The following is a 23,680-nucleotide window of genomic DNA, read 5'->3' as shown; positions in this document are numbered from 1 at the left end:
TTGCCCCAGGTGACAGTGTAGGCCACTCAGATCAGCATGGCCCTGGTGGCAGCATGGGCCCTCAGGCACCCACATGGCCACAGGTTGGGACCTAGATCCTGGGCATCCATGTGGCAATTGGTGGCAACATGGGCCACAGACATCAATAAAGACACTGGCTGTGGTAGGACCATGGACCCAGACATGATCATAGGCAGCAGCCTGGGCTTAGATGTCACTATGGCCCCAGGTGGTAGTTCAGGCCCCCCAGATTGGCATGGTCCCCACAGCAACATGGCCCTCAGATATCAACATGGCCCCAGGTGATAGTCCAGACCCCTGGCATTAGCATGGCCTTCAATGAATCAGGAGCTACAGACATCAACACAGACTATGGCTGCAGTAGGGCCATGGACCCAGACATGGCCCTTGGCAGCAGCCCTGGCCTGTACATCACCTTGGACTTGGGTAGCAAGCAGGCCATTCATGTCAGCCTGTTCCTCACTAGCCTCACTTCTTCAAATCTGCCTCTCTCCCCAGCCCATGAACCTCTCTGCCTCTCTCTCTGTCTCTTTCCCACCTCCCCACCCTGTACTCACTCACCATAATGGTGCCTAACCCCAGGCATGCTTGGATGAGTCCTGTCCACCCTAGCTACCCTAGCCACAAGTCATGGCTTGGAGCTGCTGCTGTTCATACAATATATTCTGATTATGGTTCCTGTCCCTCAACTCCTCTGAGATCCTCCCCATCTGAATCCACAACCTTTCAACTTCTCATTAGAAAACAAGCAGCCATCTAAAAATGATGATGATGATTAATAATAACAGGTAAAACAAAAACAAACAATCTGGAATAGGACAAAACAAACAAGCAAAAGAAAAAACAAACAAACAAAAAGCACAAGAAACACGTATAGATGCAGAGTCATACATATTTGTGTAGCTAGAGTTTTCCTGACTGGCCCACAGTCAGGACAAATCTCTGACACCCGCCAGTCCCACAGCCACTCAGACCCAACCAAGTAAACACAGAGACTTATATTGCTTACAAACTGTATGGCCATGGCAGGCTTCTTGCTAACTGTTCTTACAGCTTAAATTAATCCATTTCTATTAATCTATACCTTGCCACATGGCTCATGGCTTACCGGCATCTTCACATGCGGCTTGTCATGGTGGTGGCTGGCAGTGTCTCTCTCACCCAGCTTCCTGTTCTCGCAATTCTCCTCTCTGTTAGTCCCGCCTATACTGCCTAGCCACTGGCCAATCAGTGATTTATTTATTGACCAATCAGCAAAACACATTTGACATACAGACCATCCCACAGCATATTTGTACACAAAGGAATCCCTTAGAAACACAAAACAGGAAGCCATAATATATACACAAAGGACCTGGCGAGGGAACCCTGACAAAGAGCATCCAAAGATGTCATTGAATTTATTTTGTGTTAGTCATCTACTGCTGTGCACGGAGCCTGCCCTAAAGAGACTTGTATTCTCAGTGAGACTCTGTTGGAGAGAATGTATCTTTCATTTGCATGTGGTTATCAGTTGGAGATAATTTCTAGATTTGGGATGGAAGCTTGTGTCCATTTCTCCATTCAGCTCTGGAACCCTCTACAGGTCCTACACAGATCCTGTGCATGCTGCCACAGTCTCTGAGAGTTCATGTATGTCAGTGCTGCTGGGTCTAGAAGGCCTTGTTTCCTCGGTGTGCTCCATCCCCTCTGACTCAGTCTTACTGCCTCCTCTTCCCTGAGCCCTGAGTGGAAGGATTTGTTAAAGGCCTCCTATTTAGAACTGGGTTTTCCAAGGCCCCTCAGTCTCTACACAATGGCTGTAGTATTCAGTCTTCTCCCAGATCTCTTGTTTATCTGGTCTCAGGTTCTTGGCCACCTGAGCAGTGTTGGGGATGGGTTCCATCTCATGGAATGGGTCTTCAAGCCGATAGATATTGGTCAGTTACTTTCACAAGCTATTGCACTAACACACTTTTGCAGCCAGATCATCCCTGTAGATCAAAGAAGGGTTTGTAGCATGGTTTACCTTTCTCCTTTGGTAGCGTTCAGGTTACCTCCCAGTACCATAAACACTGGTCCAAAGGGGTGAAGACTCTAGGTAGGCACCAGCTCCACGTCTCTGTGTTCAGTGAGTTGTGTGGGTGTTGTCTTCAGCAGTGGGACCTTACCATCAGCTTGTAGAGAACAATCAATAGACTGGGCAATAACCTGGGTTGTTTAGGGTTTCCCATGGGGCCCCTTTGGCCATCATCTCAATTAGATATAATCCATTCCCTGTACTGGAAGCTTCGTTTGGTAACGAGAGATGTCCAGTTGGGGCTCAATCTCCCCCATTATTTGGCAATTTCATTTAGATTGCCTTCATACATGCCTGCATTTTAAGAAGCTCCTACTGTATTAGGTTTCCATGTGACTCCTCAAATAGCCGTCGTCGTTTTAGCTGTCCCTCTCTCTACTCCCTCCCTCACTCCCTCCTTCCTCTCTTTCCCCATCTGAGCATCCATTTCCTGCCCCCCACATCCATCCATAACTGTCTATTCTATTTCTCCTTCCTAGGGAGATCCATCCCTCCCCCACTAGTCCCTTATTCTATACCTAACCTCTGTGGCTATATGAATTGTAGCTTTTGCTTACTGAAGACTTAACAGCTAATATCCACATAGAAGCAAATACGTAACATATTTGTCTTTCTGGGTTACTTCACTCAGGATTATTTTTTTCTAATCCCATCCATTTACCTGTGGATTTTATGATTTCATTTTTTAACAGCTAAGTAATATGCCATTGTGTAAATGCACCACATTTTCTTTGTCCATTCTTTCCTTCATTGACAGACGTCTGGGCTGTTTCCAATTTCTGACTGTTATAAATAGAGCAGCAGTGAACGTGGTTGAGCAAGTGTCAAACTGTAGTAGGATGAAGCGTCCTTTGGATATCTGTTCAAGAATGATATAGCTGGATCCTGAGGTAGACTGAGTCCCAACTTCCTGAGGAATTTTTACACTGATTTCCACAGTGGCTGCACTCCCACCAGCAATGTATGAGTATTTCCCCTGACTCCACAGCCTCGCCAGCATGAGCTGTCACTTGCTTTACTGACCTTAGCCATTCTGCATAGTGTAAGATGAAATCTCAAAGTGGTTTTGATTGGCTTGATTTTCAAAAATGTTTGAATTTCTCAGCCATGTTGGCAACATTCTTTTTTGTAAACTTTCTTATTCATATCCTGAATTAATTGCCTACTTCATTCAGCTGCCTGTTTGTTCCTGTTTTAGGTGTTGATGATTTTTACAAGTAGGCTTTGGGTTCTTTTTCTGGCATTTTAACCCTGTTAGTATCTTTAGAGGCAGTGACGGAGGATTTAACAATCTTTCAAGGTTATCATGTTTGCTCATTTTCTCAGGTTTCTTGTGTTTCTGTGTTGCAGTTGGCAAAGCTGTTGCTTTGGTTGCCTCTTCATTTTACTTATGGATCTTATTGTGCACCCTACTCTTAAGGACCCAATCCCCAATACCATCCAGAGAGAAGAAAATAAACCATTATAACATCAAAAACCTTGATCCAAAGATGCCATAGAAAAGTACTTAAAACTAATTTAAACCATTAATAAGCAACCAAAGAAAAAATGGCTAAAATTATGTGGACTGTACTATGAAGTTCAAGTTATTTCAAGTAAAAATAAAAAAATTATTAAATGAATGAAGTAAAGGGAAGAAACATGGAAAGAGGTCAGAAAGGAGAAGAATGTTAAAGAAAAAAATTAAAGGAAAATGTCATGAGAGACAAAAGAAAAAACAAAGATAAAAATATCTAAGTGCATGATGAAGAAAAATGTGTCAGTTCAATTACATAACAAAGAGAAAAATAAAGTTAAAATACTAATAAACAATACTAAAATAAAAAGGTGAGACACAGGGAAATAATCAAGTATTGGTACAACTCTGTGGGTCCTCCAACACTGGCGTTTTCTGGGTAGTTGGGGACATCACCTAAGGTTGACTCTTGTCTTTCTGGCCCGCTGAGCTAGGGCCTGGTGTGGAGCGGTCCAGTGTCATGCGTGTGCCACACTTGTTTCTCCTTCAGGGGTTTCTTTTCCTTTATGGACCCAGAACCTCTGCTGGACAGTTAGCTCTTCAGTCTATGAGCTAAGCTTGCTGCCTTCCCACAATACCTTGGGATGGTGAATGTCCAAGCCAGAGCGTGTCTCCTAGGGCTAAGGGAGTGGAGGGAGCCAGCCCAGCAGTGGGGTCAGAGCCATCTAGAGCACTAGTCTCCTTGCTTTGAAACCTTGCTCAGCAGTAAACACCGTGTAAGAACCCTGCAGAAGTCAAACATCTCCTCTGGAGCTTCAGAGTTCTCCGAGATTCCAGGAAGCGCTCCTGGCTGACCGCCAGGTCAAGGCTATCAGATTCATCGTTATCCTCATGCGACAGACTCAGCTATTAGCAGAGAGTAAGGCTCCCAGCCCCCATACCTTTCACTGTTTCAGCCAAACCTCCTGCCACCTGAACTCCGTGTGCCCCTGACCAGCCCTGTTCCTCTCCATAACTGCCTTCTGTTGTCAGTCACCTGGGGCTGTGGCAGGTTGATCCCAGGCTCAGTGGCTTGTGATTGTTCCTTCTTATCTTCCCCACCCCCAGGGTAACTTAGCCTTAAATAATAGTTTCCCTCTCAAAAAGGCCACAGCCCTCCAAGACTTGGAGGGTGACAAAACAGACCTCCCCTTGACTGCTGACACACACGCAGCAGTCTCTGTTAGTTATAGGAGAGGAAAGCCTCCTTTGGGTCCATAGTTTCGGCCATCATGGCAGTGACGTCATGGTGGATTCATGGCAAGGGGAACATGGGGTGGAGGTGTCTCATACCTTTGCAGAGCAGGAAGCAGAGCTCTTGGGCATCTCAGGCCGCAATCAGAACTGCTGCTGCCCCCAGAGAACCCTTCCCACCAGCTGGGTCACATGTCATAAAGTTTCTACAGCCTCTCAAAAGTGTCACTAGCTGGGGACCAGATATTCAAAACGCAGCTTCTGGGGAGCTTTTCACGTTCAAGCCACAACTCCTGCCTGGGTTGAAGGCTTTCGGGAACTATGGGCTTCTTCTGAGGTAGAGCGGCCTGTCTTTCTCCAGGGCTCCTGCTGACCTTGGAAAGCTCCTGCTTTGGCCCTCATCCCTCCCAGGAAGTGGCTGGAGCAGGAGCCATGTGCAAGTTTCTCCTTTTCTCTACATCTTCAGTTTCTCTGCACCTTTCAATCAAATGCTCTTCCAATCTTTCCCTCTTTGGAATAGAATTTGTTATCTCAGCTCTTTTCCTTCAGAGCATCCAACTGAGGCAGTTTCCAACCTGCCATCTTAACCAAGAACTCTCCAAGCTTCTGGTCCTTATGAAAGAATGTGTAGCTTTTGTTTGGTGTGTGTGTGTGTGTGTGTGTGTGTGTGTGTGTGTGTGTGTGCACGCGTGTGTGTGTGTGTTTATGGTTTATGTATGGTAAATGTACATGAGTATATCTCTGGGCCCATGCATGAACAGGTGTCTTCAGGCACTGTCCATCTTACTGGCTTGATATGAGGTCTCTCACTGAACCTGACACTTAGCATTGTGACTGGCCAGCATGCTCCCAGGATCTGCCTCTCTGTCCCTCGATGCTGGTGTTATAGGAGTGCACAGCTGTGTCTGACTTTTTCGTGGGTGCTGGGGATTCAAACTCAAGTTCTCAAGCGGAGCATGTGCTTCCAAGTAGATGAGTCCATCATTGGTCCTGACCTGATCTTGCTGGGATGAGCAGTGTCTCCTTTTAGCATATACAAGTTTATATACTCTTACTCTCTATTGGTCCCAGTTTCCTTCTCTGTAAAATACAAAGAGACAGGGGGATGGAAAGACACACCAACCCAGCCAACAGGTGTTCTTCCCACTCTGCTTTATTTAAAAAAAATGGGAGGAGAAAACTATGGTTTTGGACACACTGGAGGCTCTTCCTCATATCTGCAGACCACTTGCCTGTCCTAGTTAGCTTTCTGTTCCTGAGATAAACACTGTAACCAAAAACAACTTGGAGAGGAGGGAGTTTATTTGGCTTATACTTCTGTTCACAGTCCATCACACTCAGGGCAGGAACTCAAGCAGAAGAGGCAGGAACTACAAAGGAATGCCGCTCACTAGCTTGTTCCCCTTGGCTTGCTCAACCTGTTTTCTTATATACCCCAGGACTACCTGTCCAGGGGTGGCACCCACACAGTGGGCTGGGTTCCCCTACATCAATCATTAATCAAAAAAATGCCCCCCAACAGACATGCGCCCGGGCCAATCTGATGAAGGCAACCCCTCAGGTGAGGTGCCCTTTTTCCGGGTGACTAGAATGTGTGTAAGCTGACAAAAACTAACCAGCACACGGCCTTCCCTCTTCCCCGACCGCTGCTCACGGACTGTTGCTGGGAACCAGCCATTGCACCTCAGATGCTGTCAGGGTGTGGACTGGGGTGCCTACCTTCAGATTCAATGTGCCACTTATTATGCCTTTGTTAAAACAAATCTTATCACTTACTTTTAATTTGCAGTAACATAGCTTTAATATCTCCCAGCCTGGAACTTTATAAAGAGATTTTTACAAGTCAAGTGAGACAGATTGCTATTACACAGCCTAGAAACAAAAAGTTACTAAGTGATTGAATATTATTCCCACTTATGTCTCCAACAGGCCATCCATGGATACTGTTAATTAAGGCTCCTAATTACTTTTCTCATTCAGCTTCAATAAGATGATTTGCAGGTGGTAAGGATGTGCCCATTGTTAGCATATGCATTAGCATCTTCATATCCATTCATTTTGTGGTGTGCATTTTAGTACATGTAATAGATATTTCATTTACAATTAAGGGCATAGTTTGTGTCATTAAAACAGAATTACTGAGTGTTAGTCGGGCAGCACTGGGGAGCAGATCAGAGACCAGTTTGAACAAAACACTGACAAGCTCATTATATTAAACTTGGGTAACATGCTGGCTCTGAATATACTGTTGAGAACCTTAATTTTTCCCCTCGTATTTCACTGTTTTTATTTCGAAAGCATTAACACCTTCCGTTAAAGTCAGTTTTATTTCACTAGTAGAAAGTAAAATAAAGACAAATGAGCAATTCCCTGCAGTTGGTCAGTACCTGCCAGGGTTTATCTCTTTTTGTTGCTTGCCATCTTTGGGTTTTTCTGGGGTTTTGGGGAGTTTTGAAATGAAACTGAAATGTTTTTTAACAACTTCTTGGAATATCTATAGTAAGTGTTCTTATTCAAGTGAAGTTCACAAAGTTTGGAAAGGGGTGACTAAGTACTGTACTTTATCCCTTAAGTAAAATATAATATAATTAACATAATATACAATGGTATATATAGTATATATATTAGTAGTTTTACATAATATAAGAAATTATATATAAACATAATTCAAATTCATATACACACATACAAACATACATAAACATGTAAAAGTATATGTTTAGATACATGAACATATATCAACTTGGTTCATAAACTTGAACAATTTTAATATCCAAGAAGCAGCTTATGAATGTTTATGTCACGTACATGGCATATGCATGCCATTGTCAGATGATCCTGAGGTATTCTTTTGGACAGCAGTGAAGTGCAGATGCACTCTATCCAGATGGAGTGGTCACCATCCTGGCGACAGTCTACCTCCCTCCTGTGTAGCTCACCCCATCTCACGGCTTTCCTTTTGCCCCCTCATTTGGGTGACGCTGTCTAGGAGCTTCCTGAAAAAGAGTGAATGGGGATATCTTGACCCAGATCCCCATGTGAAGACAGAGGTCACAGCTCATGCCGATTATCCAAGATGCAATCCTAGACCTGTCAGAAAATGGTCTGTGGAGAAGTCCGGCTGCTGGGGATATTCTGTGCAAATCCTATTCACCCCTAAATACCGGGGTGAATTGCTGGGCCATATGGTGCTATGGTTTCAGTGTGTCTCTAAGAGTTCACATGTTAGAAGCTTGGTGCTTAGGGTTTCTAGGTGGCAGGTGTACCTCTAAGTCATAAGGTCTAAAAGAAGGTCTGGTCATTTGAGGTACTGCTTGCAGAAGGAATTAATGTGCTTACTATGGGACTCTGGCTATTTCCCACAATAACAAATCCTGTCTCAGTATGTGACTGCTCTGTTCCTCCCACATGTGTTCCTAACATAATGTCATCCAGCAGTGAGGCCCTCAGATGCATCTGCCTGGTCCTGGACCTTCAGCCTCAGAAATCTGTGTCCTGCAAGATTTGGCTATCAACAATTCATCATGGGTTAGGGAGAGACTCCTGAGGCCCCACCCCTCTCTGAGGGACAGTTGACAGTTAAAGGTGGCTGAGGCAGTAGGATGTCACTTTGTCCAATGGTGTAGCCACTGGTAAGTTGCTCATGCTCCAGTAAATAACTGCTTGTCCATGCTTGTGCAAGCAACACTAGTTAAGTTCACACACTTGTCAGAGTTGAAGGAGAAATTGTTGGGAAGGAGGGGGACTTCAGTAGGAGAGGGAGGGGAATGAAAAAGGGAGGTAGAGATAAAAATAACCAAAATTCATTATATATGTGTGTGTGTATATGTATACACACACACATATATATATATAGTCAAGAATATATATGAAATTGTCAAGAATAAAAATATGTATGCTAAATAAACATATTTGGTTTGTTTTCAGCTTCAAGTACAATTTGTTATAGTACCAGAAAATAGACCAATACAGATTCACTAAAGGCATAGCCCAAGATCATCATTACTGAGTATTGATTATGTCAGAAACAAAACCTCCAATTTGTTAGCATCTGGCTTGGAGAAGTAGGTTGCTCTGAGCGAGCTTGTGCATGCCTTCCATTTTCATTTCTCCCGGGTAAATAACGAAGAATAGAATTTTTGGGTCACGTGGCATACATACACTTAGCTTTGTCAGCGATTACCAAAGGGTTTCTAAGATCATTCTACCCTTTCCTTTCCGAGCTGTGACATGAGAGGTCTAGTCTCTGTGTGACTCCAGTGCTCACTGTGACAGATTTATCTTAAGGATGTGAAGTAGTAGCTTTCTATAGTTTGAATCTGTGTTATTTTATGGATGTTAATTTTAAGGACATTTTGTGCCTTTTTTTTTTTTTTTTTTGAGGCAGGGTTTCTTTTTATAGCCCTGGCTGTCCTGGAACTCACTCTGTAGACCAGGCTGGCCTCAAGTTTACAGAGATCATCTGCCTCTGCCTCTCGAGTGCTGGGATTAAAGGCGTGCGCCACCGCGCCTGGCTTCTTTTGTGTCCTTTTTGACCATCTATAATTCCTTTATGATCAAATTCTTGTTAAGTCCCGTGCCCATTGTTATTAGGTTGTTTGCTCTGTCCATCTGCCACTCCCTCCCAGAGGCATGTCCCCTCACTTTGTGGTGATGTCTTTGAGTGTACAGCGAGTTTTTATGTTGATGAAGTCGTGTGCTAGCTTTTTTCTCTGACTACCCCAATAATGTTGCCTTTTTTCTAGAACATATTGCAGTTTCAGCTTTTTACTTGGGTTCTTGAATCTTTCTAAGTTTAGTTTGATGGTTATGGCTATGGTTTAGTTCTAATTAATTTGTGCTTATGGTGCACAGTTGACATTGAAGCTCTTTTCTCGTGTATCCACCAACCCTTGCACCACTTGGTGGGGGCTAATTTCATTCCTCCGCTGATAATCCACACAGGTCTGTAGAAGATTGCTACACTCTACAGAGCCACAGGTCTGTTTTCAGATCCACATTTGCTCCTTTGATTTGTCTTTTCTGCAGTAAGTTTACACGATTGTGAATACTGTTTCTTCATAATCAATTACATAATCGGGGACTTTAAGTGTTCTGATTTTGTTTTTCTTTCAGGTTTTATTGGTTACTCGCCTTTCTAAAATACAGTTTTTCTTTGTTTTTTAAATTGCACACTTCATAAACACAAAGGATGTGTTCTGCTCAAGCCCACCCCCACTGGCTCCTCTTCACCACCTGCCGCAGCCCCACCGCCATTTCTCCCTCCTAATCGTGTTTACTCTTTCCTCTAACCCACTGGATCTAACAAGTGTAGACAGTATGCACATGGCTGTACAGCCGTCCACAGGAACGTGGGGAGCCTATCAGGGCCACAGCCCTAAGAAAAACTGGCTCTCCTTCCGCCAGCAGCTGCCCATAGCTCCTCGGCCGGGGGTGGGACTTGTGACCGCTGCTACCCATGCTGGAGTTGTGACTTGCTGCTCCTGTGCAAGCTTCTTACATGCAGCCAAAGCTGCTGTGGATTCTTGTGTGTGGCGGGCCTGCCATGTCAGGAGAACACTGTTTCCAGCAGTCCTGCACAGGCTCTGACTCTTTCATCATCTGTCTGCCCCCTTCCATGATGATCCCGGAGCTGGGAGGCATGATATAGAGTCCCATTGAGGGCTGAGCACTCCAGTCTCTTATTCTCTGCACTTGGACCAGTTATTAGTCTCTATATTAATATCCATCTATTGAAAAAAAAAAGGAGGCTTCTCTGATGAGGGCTGAGATCTGCACCAATCTAGGAGTATAAAGATAAGTATTTAAAGAGCAGTTTGATACTATGTTCGTTTAGCAGTATAATAATAGGTTAAGGTCTATGACCTTCCCTACCAACCACAGATTCTTACTCCAGTTAATAGTACCAAGTATGTGTCCTGTATCATGGGGTGGGTCTTAAATCCAACCAGATTCTGGTACGAGGGCCCGCACAGTGATACGAGTGGGTATCCTGGGCTTCCCCTCATTTAGGAGAAAAGCATTTGTTCTTCATCATTCAGAATGCTGCATGGGCTTGCAGGTGTTCTTTGTCAAGTTCAGGGAGCTCCTCCCTAGTCTTAATCACAAATGTGAGTATTGACTTTTGTTAAATAGTTTTTCTCCATTTGTATTATAATGATCTGAACTGCTTCTTCTGTAGCTTATTATGATGGATTATGTTAATTAATCGATATTTTAGTATTGAGCCAACTTTTCACCCTTAGAGTTAGCCTCACATGGTCACACTGCGTAATTCTTGGTGTCTATATCTGAGAGCTGTTTGCTTACATGCTGAAAATTCTGCAGCATATTCATGAGAGATTTCTGCCTATATTTCTTGGTACCTTCGCCTAGTTTTGGTATCAAGGAGCATATTATGTAGAATTGGTTGGTTGGTTGGTTGGTTGGTTGGTTGGTTGGTTGGTTGTTCAGTCGGTCTTTGAAACAAGATCTCACTGGACAGCTCAAACTGGCCCCAAGTATGCAATCCTCCTGCCCCAACTCAGCACTGATTACAAGCATGTGCCAACCATGCCCAACTAGGATTGGATTGAGTGTGACTTAGTCCCTTCTCATTGATACTTGTTCTGGGTGTTACAGTGCATACACTGCCTTGTCAAAGCTCACTGGTATTGAGATTTAACTACTTTTAAGGAAGGTATCTGCTTCCATGGTCTCTTATTCTTCACCATTCACCTGGTTGTCTTAAATATTCTACAAACACTAAGACAAACTATGTAACTTTTGGTCTCAGGAGAAGAAAAGTTTATTTTACCCCACCCCCACCCCATTTTTCTCTTTATAGTTTGAAAAAAATAAATCTTCCATTAATACTTGGGACTTGCAGCACACACACACACACACACACACACACACACACACACACACACACATACACACACACACACACACACACACACACACACACACACCTGTTTTCTTCCTTTCTGAGCTATTTTAAAGTGAACTTCCTTTCCAGGTCGCCTGAACTGGTGGTCTACTGTGTGCACGAGCTGTAAAAGGCTTCTTCCTTTGGCCACGACAGGGGACGGGAACTGCCTCTTACATGCCGCCTCACTGGGTAAGCACCCTGGCACCAAGAGAGGCCAGCAGAGCTCTGGGGCTATTTGATGCATGGTTAACAAGGAGAGCCGCCGCTCATGCAGCTGTCATCAGAATGCCTGTGACATCCTGGCCCTTCTGGTCAGGCTGGGTTGGTGACGAGACAGAACACTGTGGGGTAAATACCTGTCTTGCTAAGAGACCTTGAGCAGGAGCTTCAAGGACAGCAGGTAGAGTGGGTACTATGAAGCAGTCTAAGGGGATGTCCTAGAGGATGCCGTGTCTTTACTGAGACTTGAAAGAATAGAAGACACTGTAGGCAGGAGACAGCACAGGCAAAACACAGAGGGTGAGATGGCGGGGTGTTCAGAGGCAGAGCTATGCTGGATGCGGCTCCAGCAGGAAGACTTGGGAGCAGTGTGTGGCACGGGGTAGTTTGGGGGCTGCCTGTGGACAGCAGTCTGTGATGAGAAGAAGACAGATGTAGGCATACTCAGGTAATGACAGTCAGGTCCACAGCACATGCATTCACTACCTTCCCCAAGGAGCCACATCAGCAGATATACAGGTGTGCATATTCGATAACTCGGGGTCTCAGTGGACTTCCTAGAATCGGTCTTCCCTCTCAGGCACAGGGTTGACTCTGTGTGACAAGCAAGTCTAGATTTGTACCAGGGGCCTGAACATCAGGTCCATGGCTCTTCATCAGTCCTAGAGACTGTCTCTTTCAAGGGAACAAGACCCCTGGATAAGAACATGACTCTTATTAGGCAAGACATCTTGCAGTTAGATGTGACCTGATCAAGGGCCAGGCCCACACATTATTTAGACCACAGTGGGGCCTGCTTAGTACAAGGCAGGCTGAGAGGACACTGCAAAGAGCTCTGAGCAAAGTGCCTCAGAACGTGGCCCAGAGAGGCCCAGAGGCCCTGAGACCTAGAGTAAACCCGTGGGTGTGATGGCGGCCATGGGAAAGACACAGGCAGTCACTCCATGCTCCCTCCCCACAGCAGGGCCAGCACATTCTACTACTTCCATTAGGCATGTGTGGTGGTGCGCACCTTTAATCCCAGCACTAGGGAGCAGATAGCTATGAGTTCAAGCCCAGCCTGTTCTACATGGTGAGTTCCACGATAGCTGGGGCTGGACAGCGAGACCTGCCTCCAAAAACAACGATGATAAAAGCAAAGACAGCCAAGAAACAGATTCGACCTTCTCCAGGGACGAGCTCCCTAACAGATTACCTAATCCCAAACTGTCAGCCCCAAACATGTATACATAGAAGCAACACTAGGTGAACTCAGCAGGTGGTATCTATACTTCTCTATGTGTATATGTACCAATAAAAAAGACTAGAGGCCATGACTTTGAGAAGGAGCTGAGGAGGGAGACACAGGAGGAGTTGCGGGGAGGAGACAGTACTCCAATGAAATTCTCCAAGTTAAAAAAAAAAATTTAATTTTTTAAATTAAAAATTTAAAAAAAAATTCACTTCCCAGCAACTTCCTTGGTTAGGTCTCACTTCTCAAAAGTTCCACAGTTTCTCAAAACTGCCATCTGAGGACCAAACATTCAATCGCCTGAACTTGTGGGGAAAACTCACATACAGACGCTGACAGGAATCCCCACTTTGCCTGTTGAATCACTTGCAAGCTTCTACTGGAGAAAGATATCCCGAGACGCGTGTTTTCCAGTGCGGCAGCTGACGGTGCCATGGGCTGTGGGACACCTGAAATGTAGCTGCTACCAGAGGAAGCACTACCTAATTCTAAGATGCACCTAGACTTTGGAGGCATCATGTAGAAAACAACATAAAATATCTTATTATTTATTTTTAATGACTATATCCTTAAAATTATGTTTTGATATGTTGAACCAAATGAAATTTGTTATTAAAACTCCAAACAAAACATTAAAAAATTAACTACTTTACTATAATGAGTTCACAAATAAAAGCTTTTAAAAAAAAATCACACAGCTAGATTAGGCCACTCAAAGAGTTTGCATAGCCAACTCTTTGTATCTCAGAAAACTTCCATATAGAGCTTTGTATTTTCACTATCAATTGAACAGTTATGGAGTTATCCACCACAAAAAGAGAAAAAATAAACCATGACAAAGTTGAAAGCAGAAAGAAGGGAGGAGGGAAGGAAGGGAAGAAAAAAGGATAGAGAAAGAATTCACTCTGAGGCTAGCATTACTCATAAGAAAACACACATCGCTGCACCCCGCCCCACTCCAGCTGAGGACCACTATCAACACTGGCACATATCATCTCCCAGTACTAGAGTCCTACTACGATCACTCCCAAATCCAACATTTTCTACTCACTTTTTTCAACATCTCTTTTTATTTTTAATTGACAAATAATTGTACATCTTTTTGGATGTACAATCTCAAATTTTCACTAAGAATTTCCTATGCCTTTTGTTTCCAAACCATGATTTGGTCACTGAGTTATTATTTATTAGAGTACTCAGTACTGTTTTCCTAGAACTATTCACTTTATTCACAAAAAAAAAAACACCCTGCAAACCTGGAGAACAGATCGCAAGAGAGGCATTCTCGTCTAGACGTTTCTTTGCACCCTTGTTGCAAAGGTTCCAGCATGGAGATGCCTTGTCCCTCAGATACCTGGGGTTGCAGAGCCTCCCTCCTCACCAGCACCTCAACTGGTGGTGTTTTTCTCCATGAGCGTGATGGGCCTCTGAGGCTCTCCTCCAGTCTTGCTCCACCTGCAGGAGAGGTCAGGCCATGGCTGGCCTGGACACAGGCTTGCTATCCATGCCCTGCAAAAACAGAGTGCTTGGAACCCACGTGTCCTTTATTCCAGTAAAGGTGTGCACCCCAATCTGAAAATCCAGAATCTGAAACTTTTTGAGCACCAACGTGACACCATAAGTGGAAAGTTTCACAACATAAACCTTTGTTCCATGTAAAAATCACCTTAGAATGTAACAGAAATTACCTTTAGGTCTGTGCACAAAGTACATAGGCAACGGCAATGGACTTTATATTTAAACTCGAGTTCTATCCCCAAGGTGTCTGTGTATGTCAACATCCCCAGATCAAAAGCTCTTCTGACCCAGGCATTTTAGAGAAGTGTCCTCAACCTGTACTTGCTTCGCATTTGTGCTGACACAGCAAAACCCCATCCCTCCAGAACTACCAGAAGCAGCCCTGTGACAATGCCAGTACCGTGGGGAGCACCTGCTGAGCAGGCCTGACACTGAGCAGGATTATTGGGCACACATAGAAACAACAGTCACTGGGGCTACAGAGATAGCTTAGTCAGAGCCAGGGCCAGAGTTTGGTTTCCAGAGCCTACACTGGGAGGCTCACAACCACCTCTAACTCCAGCTTCAAATGGCCTGGCGCCCTCTTCTGGCCCCTGAGAAAACTGCATGCGCATGCGTGTGTGCTGTGTGCCTGCCTGTGTGCCTGTGCATACACAAATAAAAATAAATCTTTTTTAAAAAATAAATGACAGTTGTCCTGGAGCCAGGTAGGCAAATATGTTTGAAACAAGGAAACCTTGTGTGAGAAAGACCTTCAAAGACCCATGGAAGCAGAGCCTGTTCAGGAAATGCCGGAAAGTGGAGGCAAGCATGTCTGAACATGAGGAAGGAAGAGTGGTGGTAGTTTCTCTCCATCCGTGCTGCAGGAAAAGACAAGAGCCTGAGATGCTACTACGCCCATGGCGGTCTAGAGGTCACAGCCTACAGTCAATTCCAGTCACACCCTAGAAGCTCCCCATTCATTTGCAAGCTGGCCTGTTCTTTCTCTGCCTCATCCCCTCCACCTGGGCCTACCCACCTTTACTTCTTGCCTCTTCTCAAATGCACCAATGCCTGGTGTGGCAACTCAGCTCCCTCCTTCACCCATTCGAACCTTTTGTGGACATCTCCGTCCACTCACACCATAATGAGTGAACCTGCCTCACTGCCTTTACCCGCTTTGCCTCCCCTTGTGTTGTGAACACCGTACATTACGTGCTCATTTAATACCTACCTCCCTTCTTACTTCCCTGCAATATATGCTCACAGACTGTAGGAACTTTCTTGTGCCAAGAATATTCCCAGCACCTGAGATGGATGGATGGATGGATGGATGGATGGATGGATGGATGGATGAAAGGTGGTTGTGGGTGGGGTGAGTGGTAAAGAGGTGAGTGAGTGAGTAGATGAATAGAGGATGAAGAGATGGATAGATACATAGGTGAATGGGTAGGTGGATGGGTGGGTAGATGGGTAGGTGGATGGATGGATGGATGGTAAAGAGGTGAAAGAGTGAGTTGGTGGGTAGTCGGGTTCTCCTTTCCCCCCTGCAGCCACGGCTGTAGCTCATTCCAATGCTCTTCTCATTGACTGGGTTTCTTGACTGTACCAGCCACCCACAGGATGTACTCGGTGTTAGGTGGTTCTTCTGTTTAGTCCCTCAGCACCTAGCTCAATGGAGTCCTTCTCCCCAGGAAGCAAGGTCTCTGTAATGCCCTAAACATGTGCAGTGCTACCAACCGACACTGCTGTTCAGAGAGCCCAGATGCCCTATGCTAGGACTTCACACATCATCTCTAGTGGGCCTTATGGAAGCCAGAATCCTATTGGCCATGCAGATGTTGGGCCTTCCATGAGGATATGTCACCAACCTGTCCCCAGAGGCACTCTCTCACCCAAACACAAGACCTATGGTGAGCATTTGGCCTCTCCAGAAACACCTGCAGGAGACAGAGGTAGCCTTCGGTCCCAGAGAGAGGCAGCGCTCATCCTTTACTTGCCGTTGTTTTGTTAGGACAGGAAGTGCCGCTTCATTCCTTCATCTGAGCTGATCAGAAGCACGCATACAGCATGGGGACGGGGGAGGGCTGCAAGCCTGTGATGGAAGAGCTGCCTGACATGGCAGTTCCTTCCTGTGCGCCCACGGGGGAGGTCAGCCTGCCGGGCTGTGACCCTTTGAGTCTCCCCTGGCTCATCTCTTCCTCCCGTCCCTTCCTCCTCTGTCCCTCATGACCTCCTGGCTGCAGGAATGTGGGGCTTTCACGACCGGGACCTGGTTTTGCGGAAAGCTCTCTACACCATGATGAGGACAGGTGCTGAGCGGGAAGCCCTGAAGCGGAGGTGGAGATGGCAACAGACACAGCAGAACAAGGAGGTTGGTACCCGCCTCTGCTAGAGACAGGACCCAGCTCAGGAGCAGCCTCTGACTGTGCTATACCGGGGGAGCCCTGTTACAACCCCGCCGCGCAGGCGGGCCGCAGCACACCCCTACTCACACCTCCCGTGCTGGTGTGGTTAGGAAAGTGCCTGCCTTCGCTTTAACAGTGCCCCAGCATGGAGAATGATGCATTATGGAGACATGCACTGTTCTGTGATGCTTTGGGTCCCCTTGATCCAGAGGTAATCTCAGCAGTGCCTAGCCATGGTGATATTAGCACTTTTCTCCACTTTTCTGCCTATATTTGGGGTAAAATGGCTTGGTGGCTTTTTAAACTGTGCCTTGGTCAGCCCTAGCCAGGGTCGCTCATTCCCACGTATACCCGGGAGTGACCTTGATGATCGGAGGACTCCAAAAGCTCTGAAATCAGGGGCTGGACTTTCTGAAAGTACATAACAGTGACCACCAGGGGGCACTAACGGATGTGTCCACGCTGGGTCCTGGTGGGGCTTAGTCCAAGCCGGGTGGCTTGGTGGGAGGAGGAGGTGAAGGCAGGCGACAGTGGCTGCCTCCTGAACCAGCTTCCCTTCGCGCCAGTCAGGGCTGGTGTACACTGAGGAGGAATGGGAGCGAGAGTGGACAGAGCTGCTAAAACTGGCCTCCAGCGAGCCTCGCACACACTTCAGCAAGAACAGCAGCGGCACGGGTGGTGGGTGAGTGCTGCCCTGCTCTCCGTGGGTCTCCCAGAGCTTGGGGAGGAGGGGAAGTGCCCCTGCATGCTAGCCAGGCAGCGGAAGGCAGGAAGTGTCCCTTATATAGGAGGCAACCTGGGAGGTAAGGGGAGGCCGACACAGATACCAAAGCTCCCTACACACGAGCTCCTGAGAGCCGACCCGGCCCTGTCTCCCTCAGGCTCACCGTGCAAAGAAAACAATAGTAGTTAGGGGCCTCAAGGCAGAGCCAGGCCTGGAGGTGGCCTGTGACAGCGGTCATCACCACAGGGTCACTGCACACACAGGACTGTGAAAATACCAGCTGCTTTATATAGACTTTTCCTTGAATCTACTAGTGTGTGTTTCCACGTCCCGCTGGAAGCAAGAGCCCACCAAACCACCCAGCGCTTCCCAATAAACTCCATGGATATGACGATATTACATGTGTTCTTAGCACACAGGCTTTGCACACTGTATGCATTCAAGAAGAGTTTGCTCCTGCAGGTCAGCGCCAATGTTCCACTGTGGGAATGAAGAACAGGCCAGACCAACAGGCACACTGTGGGACATTTGGCCATGAAATTTCAGAAGGTGCATTCTTTGATTTCTGCTCTTTCATCCTGAAGGGAAAGTTACCACCCCAGAAAAGGTCTCTGCCACAGCACAAAGACTGAATATTGACACCAAGAACACAGATTGCATGTCTCCTGGCTAGCCCCAGAGTCACAGGCCCAGGTAGCCTCTGGCTCTCAACACCCCACCACAGTGGGCCTGGTGCCCACGGGGCCTTGACCTCTGAGGCTCCAGCTGGAGAATGCGGTCCAACAGAGCCTGCAGTGGCACCACATGGGACGCGTTCAACTTGAGACTCTTCAGTGCAGAAACCCACAGTTCCTACAGGTTGCTCATTGCTGTGTTTTACTGAGATGACACGTCAGCCCCAACAGTCCATCCTGTGTCCAGGCAGGCATATTTGAACAGTTGAAGACTTGTTCCTGAAAACTTAGCTCTTGTCTGTTCCACTCCCTCCAAGTCCCGGGTGTTCCTTCCAGTCCAGTATTTCCTTCACTGTTGAACTTCCCACACTCACCAAGGAGACCGAATCTCTTCTGGGGAAGCGCAGGTGGGAGAAAAGAGAGGAACAGCAATCAGTATGATAGTCTTTTCTGTTGCTATAATTTACCTGAAACTAGATAGTTCTGAAGAGGGAAAAAGCGTATTATATTTAGGGAATATAAAAAAGTGCATCCAGTTCTTTTAGTGATGCTTATCTCAGTTGAATCTTTGGGTGTAGAACCTACAGAGCTCTCTATGTTTTGTTTGGAGAAGGTGTGAATAGATGTGCATTCTTATATGCACAGGCACATGGATGCATGTAGAAGCCCAAAGTTAATGCCTGGTGTCTTCCTCATTTGCCCACTTCTTTATTTATTGAGGTACGTTCTCTCACTGCATCTGGAGCTTACCGATTTGGCTAGCCTTAGCTAACCAGCTGGCCCTGGGAATCCCATCTCTGTATCACAAGTGCTAGGATTCCAGGCAGCCTCCATCCCTGCCTGCTTTTGTGCCTGGGTTCTGAGGGTCCTAACTCTGGCCCTCATGAGCATAATCCCCATACCCATCTGCCCAGCCACAGAGAGGACAATAATGTGCACATGATCCATCTTCTTGTGCCAGGGAACAAGGAAGTGATCCAAAAGAATGACAAGGAGATGTCATAAGGACACAGACCAAGCTGAAATAAGCGACTGTGACCAAATCAAAGCATATCTGAAGATCATAAGTGGATTACAAATCATTTAATAAAAGTATAGAACCAGAAATCCACAGTGCTATCAACAAGCTTGTGAAATGGAGATGTGCAGAGGTTCCTGTGGGATACTTGTTGATTACAGAGGTGACCTGAGCAGCTCTGTGAGGAAGAAGAGCCAGTGACCAAGGCCCCACCACTGTGGTAGGACAACCTGCACATCACACCACCTGAGAGGACAGTCCAGGATGACTTGGCAAACCCTAGGCTAACATGGTGAGGTAATGTAGAGACCCAGGCTGAGAAAGTTCCACAAGACACCTGCCCTGCACTCCTCAGCATCTCAGAAGAGCCATGGTTGTGGAAATACTGAGCAGCATTGCAGGCCAAAGGAGACTGAAGAGACCCAGGAGAAAGCAGCTCATGACCCTGAACTGGGTCCCCCATCTTAAAGGTGTTGCTGGGACCACTGTTAGCAGGCCTGGTGACTGGACGTTAGCTCTTCATTTTGACGGCTATGTCCTGTAAACAAGGAGCACTCTGGCCCCTCTCAGAGTAGAAGTGGAAAGCTGGAGAATAACTTCCACATGGTTCTGTGTGACTTTGTGACTTCTGGCTGCTGCCACATATTTTACTGTTAAGTTCATTGGCCACCACGTAAAAAGGAAAAATAAGGAAGGAAGGGAGGAAGGGAGGAAGGAAGGAAGGAAGGAAGGAAGGAAGGAAGGAAGGAAGGAAGGAAGGGAAAGAAAGAAAAAGAAAGGAAAGAAGAAAGAAAGAAAGAAAGAAAGAAAGAAAGAAAGAAAGAAAGAAAGAAAGAAAGAAAGGGAGAAAAAGAAAGAAAACCATAATGTAACATCAAATCTCCCCCAAAGGCATGGTGCGTTTCTTGGGATTTACAGCCTTTGTTCCGGGAGTGATGGAGGCAGTCGGTCAGCACTCTGAACATGGAGCTCTTTCCCAGTCACCCAGGGCCTACAGCCATCCCTGCTCCCTTGATGTCTTTGAGGAGCTGATTCCAGAAGCCCCAGGATCCTGAAATCCGTAGAGGAGTCCATCGCCTCCTACTGTTGTACACTGTCATCACACCCAGGAGACTTACACAAGTTCCCACCATCTAGAGCTCCGGCTCTCTTTCCTTGGAGGGTGGCCCTGTTGTTGAGGGACATCTAGATCACAGTCTCCTGCCCCAGTGTCTCACGGTCTAGATGACAGCAGTTCTTGGGGCCTACTCTACCCCCAAGGCTAGGCAGGAGCTCGAACCCAGACTGGGGAGGTTGAGTGTGCAGCTGTGCAGTCAGCCTCCTCCTCCCCTCGGGGTAGGATTCAGGCAGCTTTCTCATGACCTCTTCCCAGGAACTGTTCCTAGAAGGTCCCTCAGGTCCTGGTAGATAGGGTCCAGTGTTTGGGGGTTCTCAGTCCCTACTCAGAGTCCCTGCCTTTTCTGTTCCCCACCCCAGTCTAGTCTCATGACAAGATCACTCTATTTTGTTCCTAGTGTGGACAACTCTGAGGACCCTGTGTATGAAAGCCTGGAAGAGTTCCATGTCTTCGTCCTAGCCCACATACTACGGAGACCCATTGTGGTGGTGGCAGACACCATGCTAAGAGACTCCGGTGGTGAAGGTAGGATCCTCAAGGAGCCGTATTTAATGGTGGTCCAGAAAGGGTGGCATCTACCTGCACATAGGCAGAGTCATCGTGTCGCTCTAAGACATACACAAAGATAGCATTACTTCATAGGTCTCTTCTTCCTCCAGCACAGCATGACACCAGCAGGTGACTATGAGAAATCTTCCCAACCACCACAGACAACACAGATCCCTCCCGAAGCCCCAGGCCCTGTTCCAGAGGTTCTGCAGGCTACAGTATTGGAGAGAAAAGGAAGGAAGGCAGAGTGTGGAGGCTCTGGAGGGTGGTGAAGAATTGGGAACTGCAGGGGTAGCCCAGCTGCTGTTGTCTGTCCACAGAGACCCTGGCCCGTGCACGACTTCTTGAATGACCCCTCCCTCAGCCCTTCACACGACCGTCCCCAGATAGATAAGCACACTGAAGCCCCCAGTGTGGCTAGACAATATCCCCATCCAGGTTCAGCCCGAGACTGGGTGTAGACCCTACATGTCATCCCTGAGCCTGAAGCTTCTGGGAGTCCAGGGGGCTGTAGTGAGGATGCCCGAGACTCCAAGGGGCTGGCCATGCTCTGAAGAGGCAGAAAAGAGGGAGAGCTATCACCAGATCCCTGCCCTACTCAGCAGACCCCGCCCCTGGCACTTTCCCCCATTGTGGTTCATTTTCCATTCTCCTTGGCGGCACGGGTGCGACCCAGTTTACTCCTGCTGCCATTTTTCCTTGTTAGTCACTTCTAAAGATGGCATTGTCCACAGCATCTCTTTACTACTGCGTGCCAGTCAAGTGACCCTATGGCATTTCACTCAGCTCCACTTAAATTTAAATCTTCCCCATAGTAGAAGTCATGGGCCTCCCGGAGCCCAGCCAGTCAGGCATCAGTTTCATGCCAGAGAAAGACCAGCATGGCGGCGGCTGCTGGGAAGGCAGGGGCTAGCAGAACATGCATCCTGCCTAGCACTACTCTATTCCCTGCCGCCCAGCACCAGAACCAGCAGCCCTCTGCAGCCTGTCCATGTTCCTCTCCTTACTACAGCCCTCAAAACAGGGTTCTTATGTGGGCAGAATCAGCCTGCCCAGTACAGACTGAGTTGGGGGGCTGGTGACTAAGAGGTCCTCAGAGACCATTCTAAAGGTCCCTGTGCCCTGCTCCAAGGAGAGTGAAATTCCCACTCTGAGGCCGAAGGCAATGTTCTTCATGATCATTCCCCAGCTGCTAGGCTGGGGGGTTGGCTCAGTGGCTAAACCGCTTGCCTAGCATGCACAAAGCCCTGGTCCCATTCCAGCACTACATAAAATGGGCATGGTGGTACATGCCTGTAATTCCAGCACTCAGGGAGGCCAAGCCAAGAGAACTGGAAGTTCAAGGCCATCCTCAGCTACATAGTGAGTCAGGGCTACATGAGACCCTATTTCAGTGGGGAATAAAAGAAGGAAAGAAAAGAATCAGCTACTGCTTGGGGCGGGTGTTTGTGGACGTGGTTTTCAGGCTTCTCTTCCCTTGTTCTTCCTAAGAACATGAACAGGTTGGTATCTCATCACACAAAGACAGCATCTCTACTTCTCATGTTGCACCTGATCTGCAGCTCAGCACCAGAGCTCTCTGGCTAGTCCCTTCTGTTCTGTAGAAGTTGTTTTCAAAATATGCACCAGGCACACTCTCCTGCCTGCGTGTGACCATTTCCAGTGACACCAGAAGAGAAAAGGCAGCATGGACTTAGACAAGCTAGTGGGCGACATCGCTGACCATCTTGGACAATGGTCTTAGCCCTGACCCTGACACTCTTTTGACGATGGTGTGGCTCTCAGGAGCAGATTACCCAGACAGATCACCATGGAAACCTTCAGTCCTGGCCCTGAGCACTAACTCTGCTCCCCCATTCCCTCTCCCCCCGCCAACCCACCCCTCCCTTCCTCTGGACTCCCTTTCCCACTCTTCCCTCCACCTCCACCCATGTCTGTGTCCACAGCGTTTGCACCCATCCCATTTGGAGGGATCTACCTGCCCTTGGAGGTGCCTCCCAACAGGTGCCACTGCTCGCCCCTGGTCCTGGCCTACGATCAAGCGCACTTCTCAGCCCTTGTGTCCATGGAACAGAGAGACCAGCAGAGAGAACAAGGTTTGTCCAGCTCCTGAGACAGGATGGGGTAAGGCAGTGTGGAGGGATGGAGGAGGCACTGGAGATGTGACGTGTGGACAGCTGCCTAGAGCTCATCACACACAGGGAGCAGCCATGGTTTCTGCATAGCCCTGCTCAGTAGGCATGCATATGTGTTCACTTGCATAGTAGCATTCGAGACAATGGTCCATCTAAACCACTTTGGAAATGAGTGGTGCCACCGCCTGTACTTAGCTGTTGGTTTCTGTCACAGGCATATGTAAATTTTCTACAATTAATTTTAACTGACACATAAAATCATGTGCGTTCGTGTTGTGTTTCAGTATACATGCTGTGTAATACTCTAGTCAGGGAAAACATATCTACCTCCTCCAACATTTATTACTTCTTAGGTTTAAAATGTTCAAAATCCTTGCTTCTAGCCCTTTGAAATACACGTTGTCTGTGTCCTTAGAGGGATTTTTA

General features: G+C 47.0%; 1 protein-coding gene across 1 annotated transcript in view; it reads left to right on the top strand.

Annotated features, from left to right (window-relative positions):
- The window catches only part of Otud7a (OTU deubiquitinase 7A), a 322,225-nt gene that overhangs the window by 272,153 nt on the left and 26,392 nt on the right, over positions 1 to 23,680 (top strand). The window contains exons 7-11 of the mRNA XM_059273496.1: positions 11,770 to 11,871; positions 16,876 to 17,003; positions 17,604 to 17,719; positions 20,968 to 21,095; positions 23,066 to 23,215. Coding sequence (XP_059129479.1) covers positions 11,770 to 11,871; positions 16,876 to 17,003; positions 17,604 to 17,719; positions 20,968 to 21,095; positions 23,066 to 23,215 — 624 coding nt within the window. The remainder of the gene's footprint in view (positions 1 to 11,769; positions 11,872 to 16,875; positions 17,004 to 17,603; positions 17,720 to 20,967; positions 21,096 to 23,065; positions 23,216 to 23,680) is intronic.

Source organism: Peromyscus eremicus, chromosome 1 (genome assembly GCF_949786415.1).
Source record: "Peromyscus eremicus chromosome 1, PerEre_H2_v1, whole genome shotgun sequence".
Taxonomy (NCBI): Eukaryota; Metazoa; Chordata; class Mammalia; order Rodentia; family Cricetidae; genus Peromyscus; species Peromyscus eremicus.
Note: the sequence above shows the minus strand (reverse complement) of the source record. Positions and strands in the feature narration are given on the sequence as shown.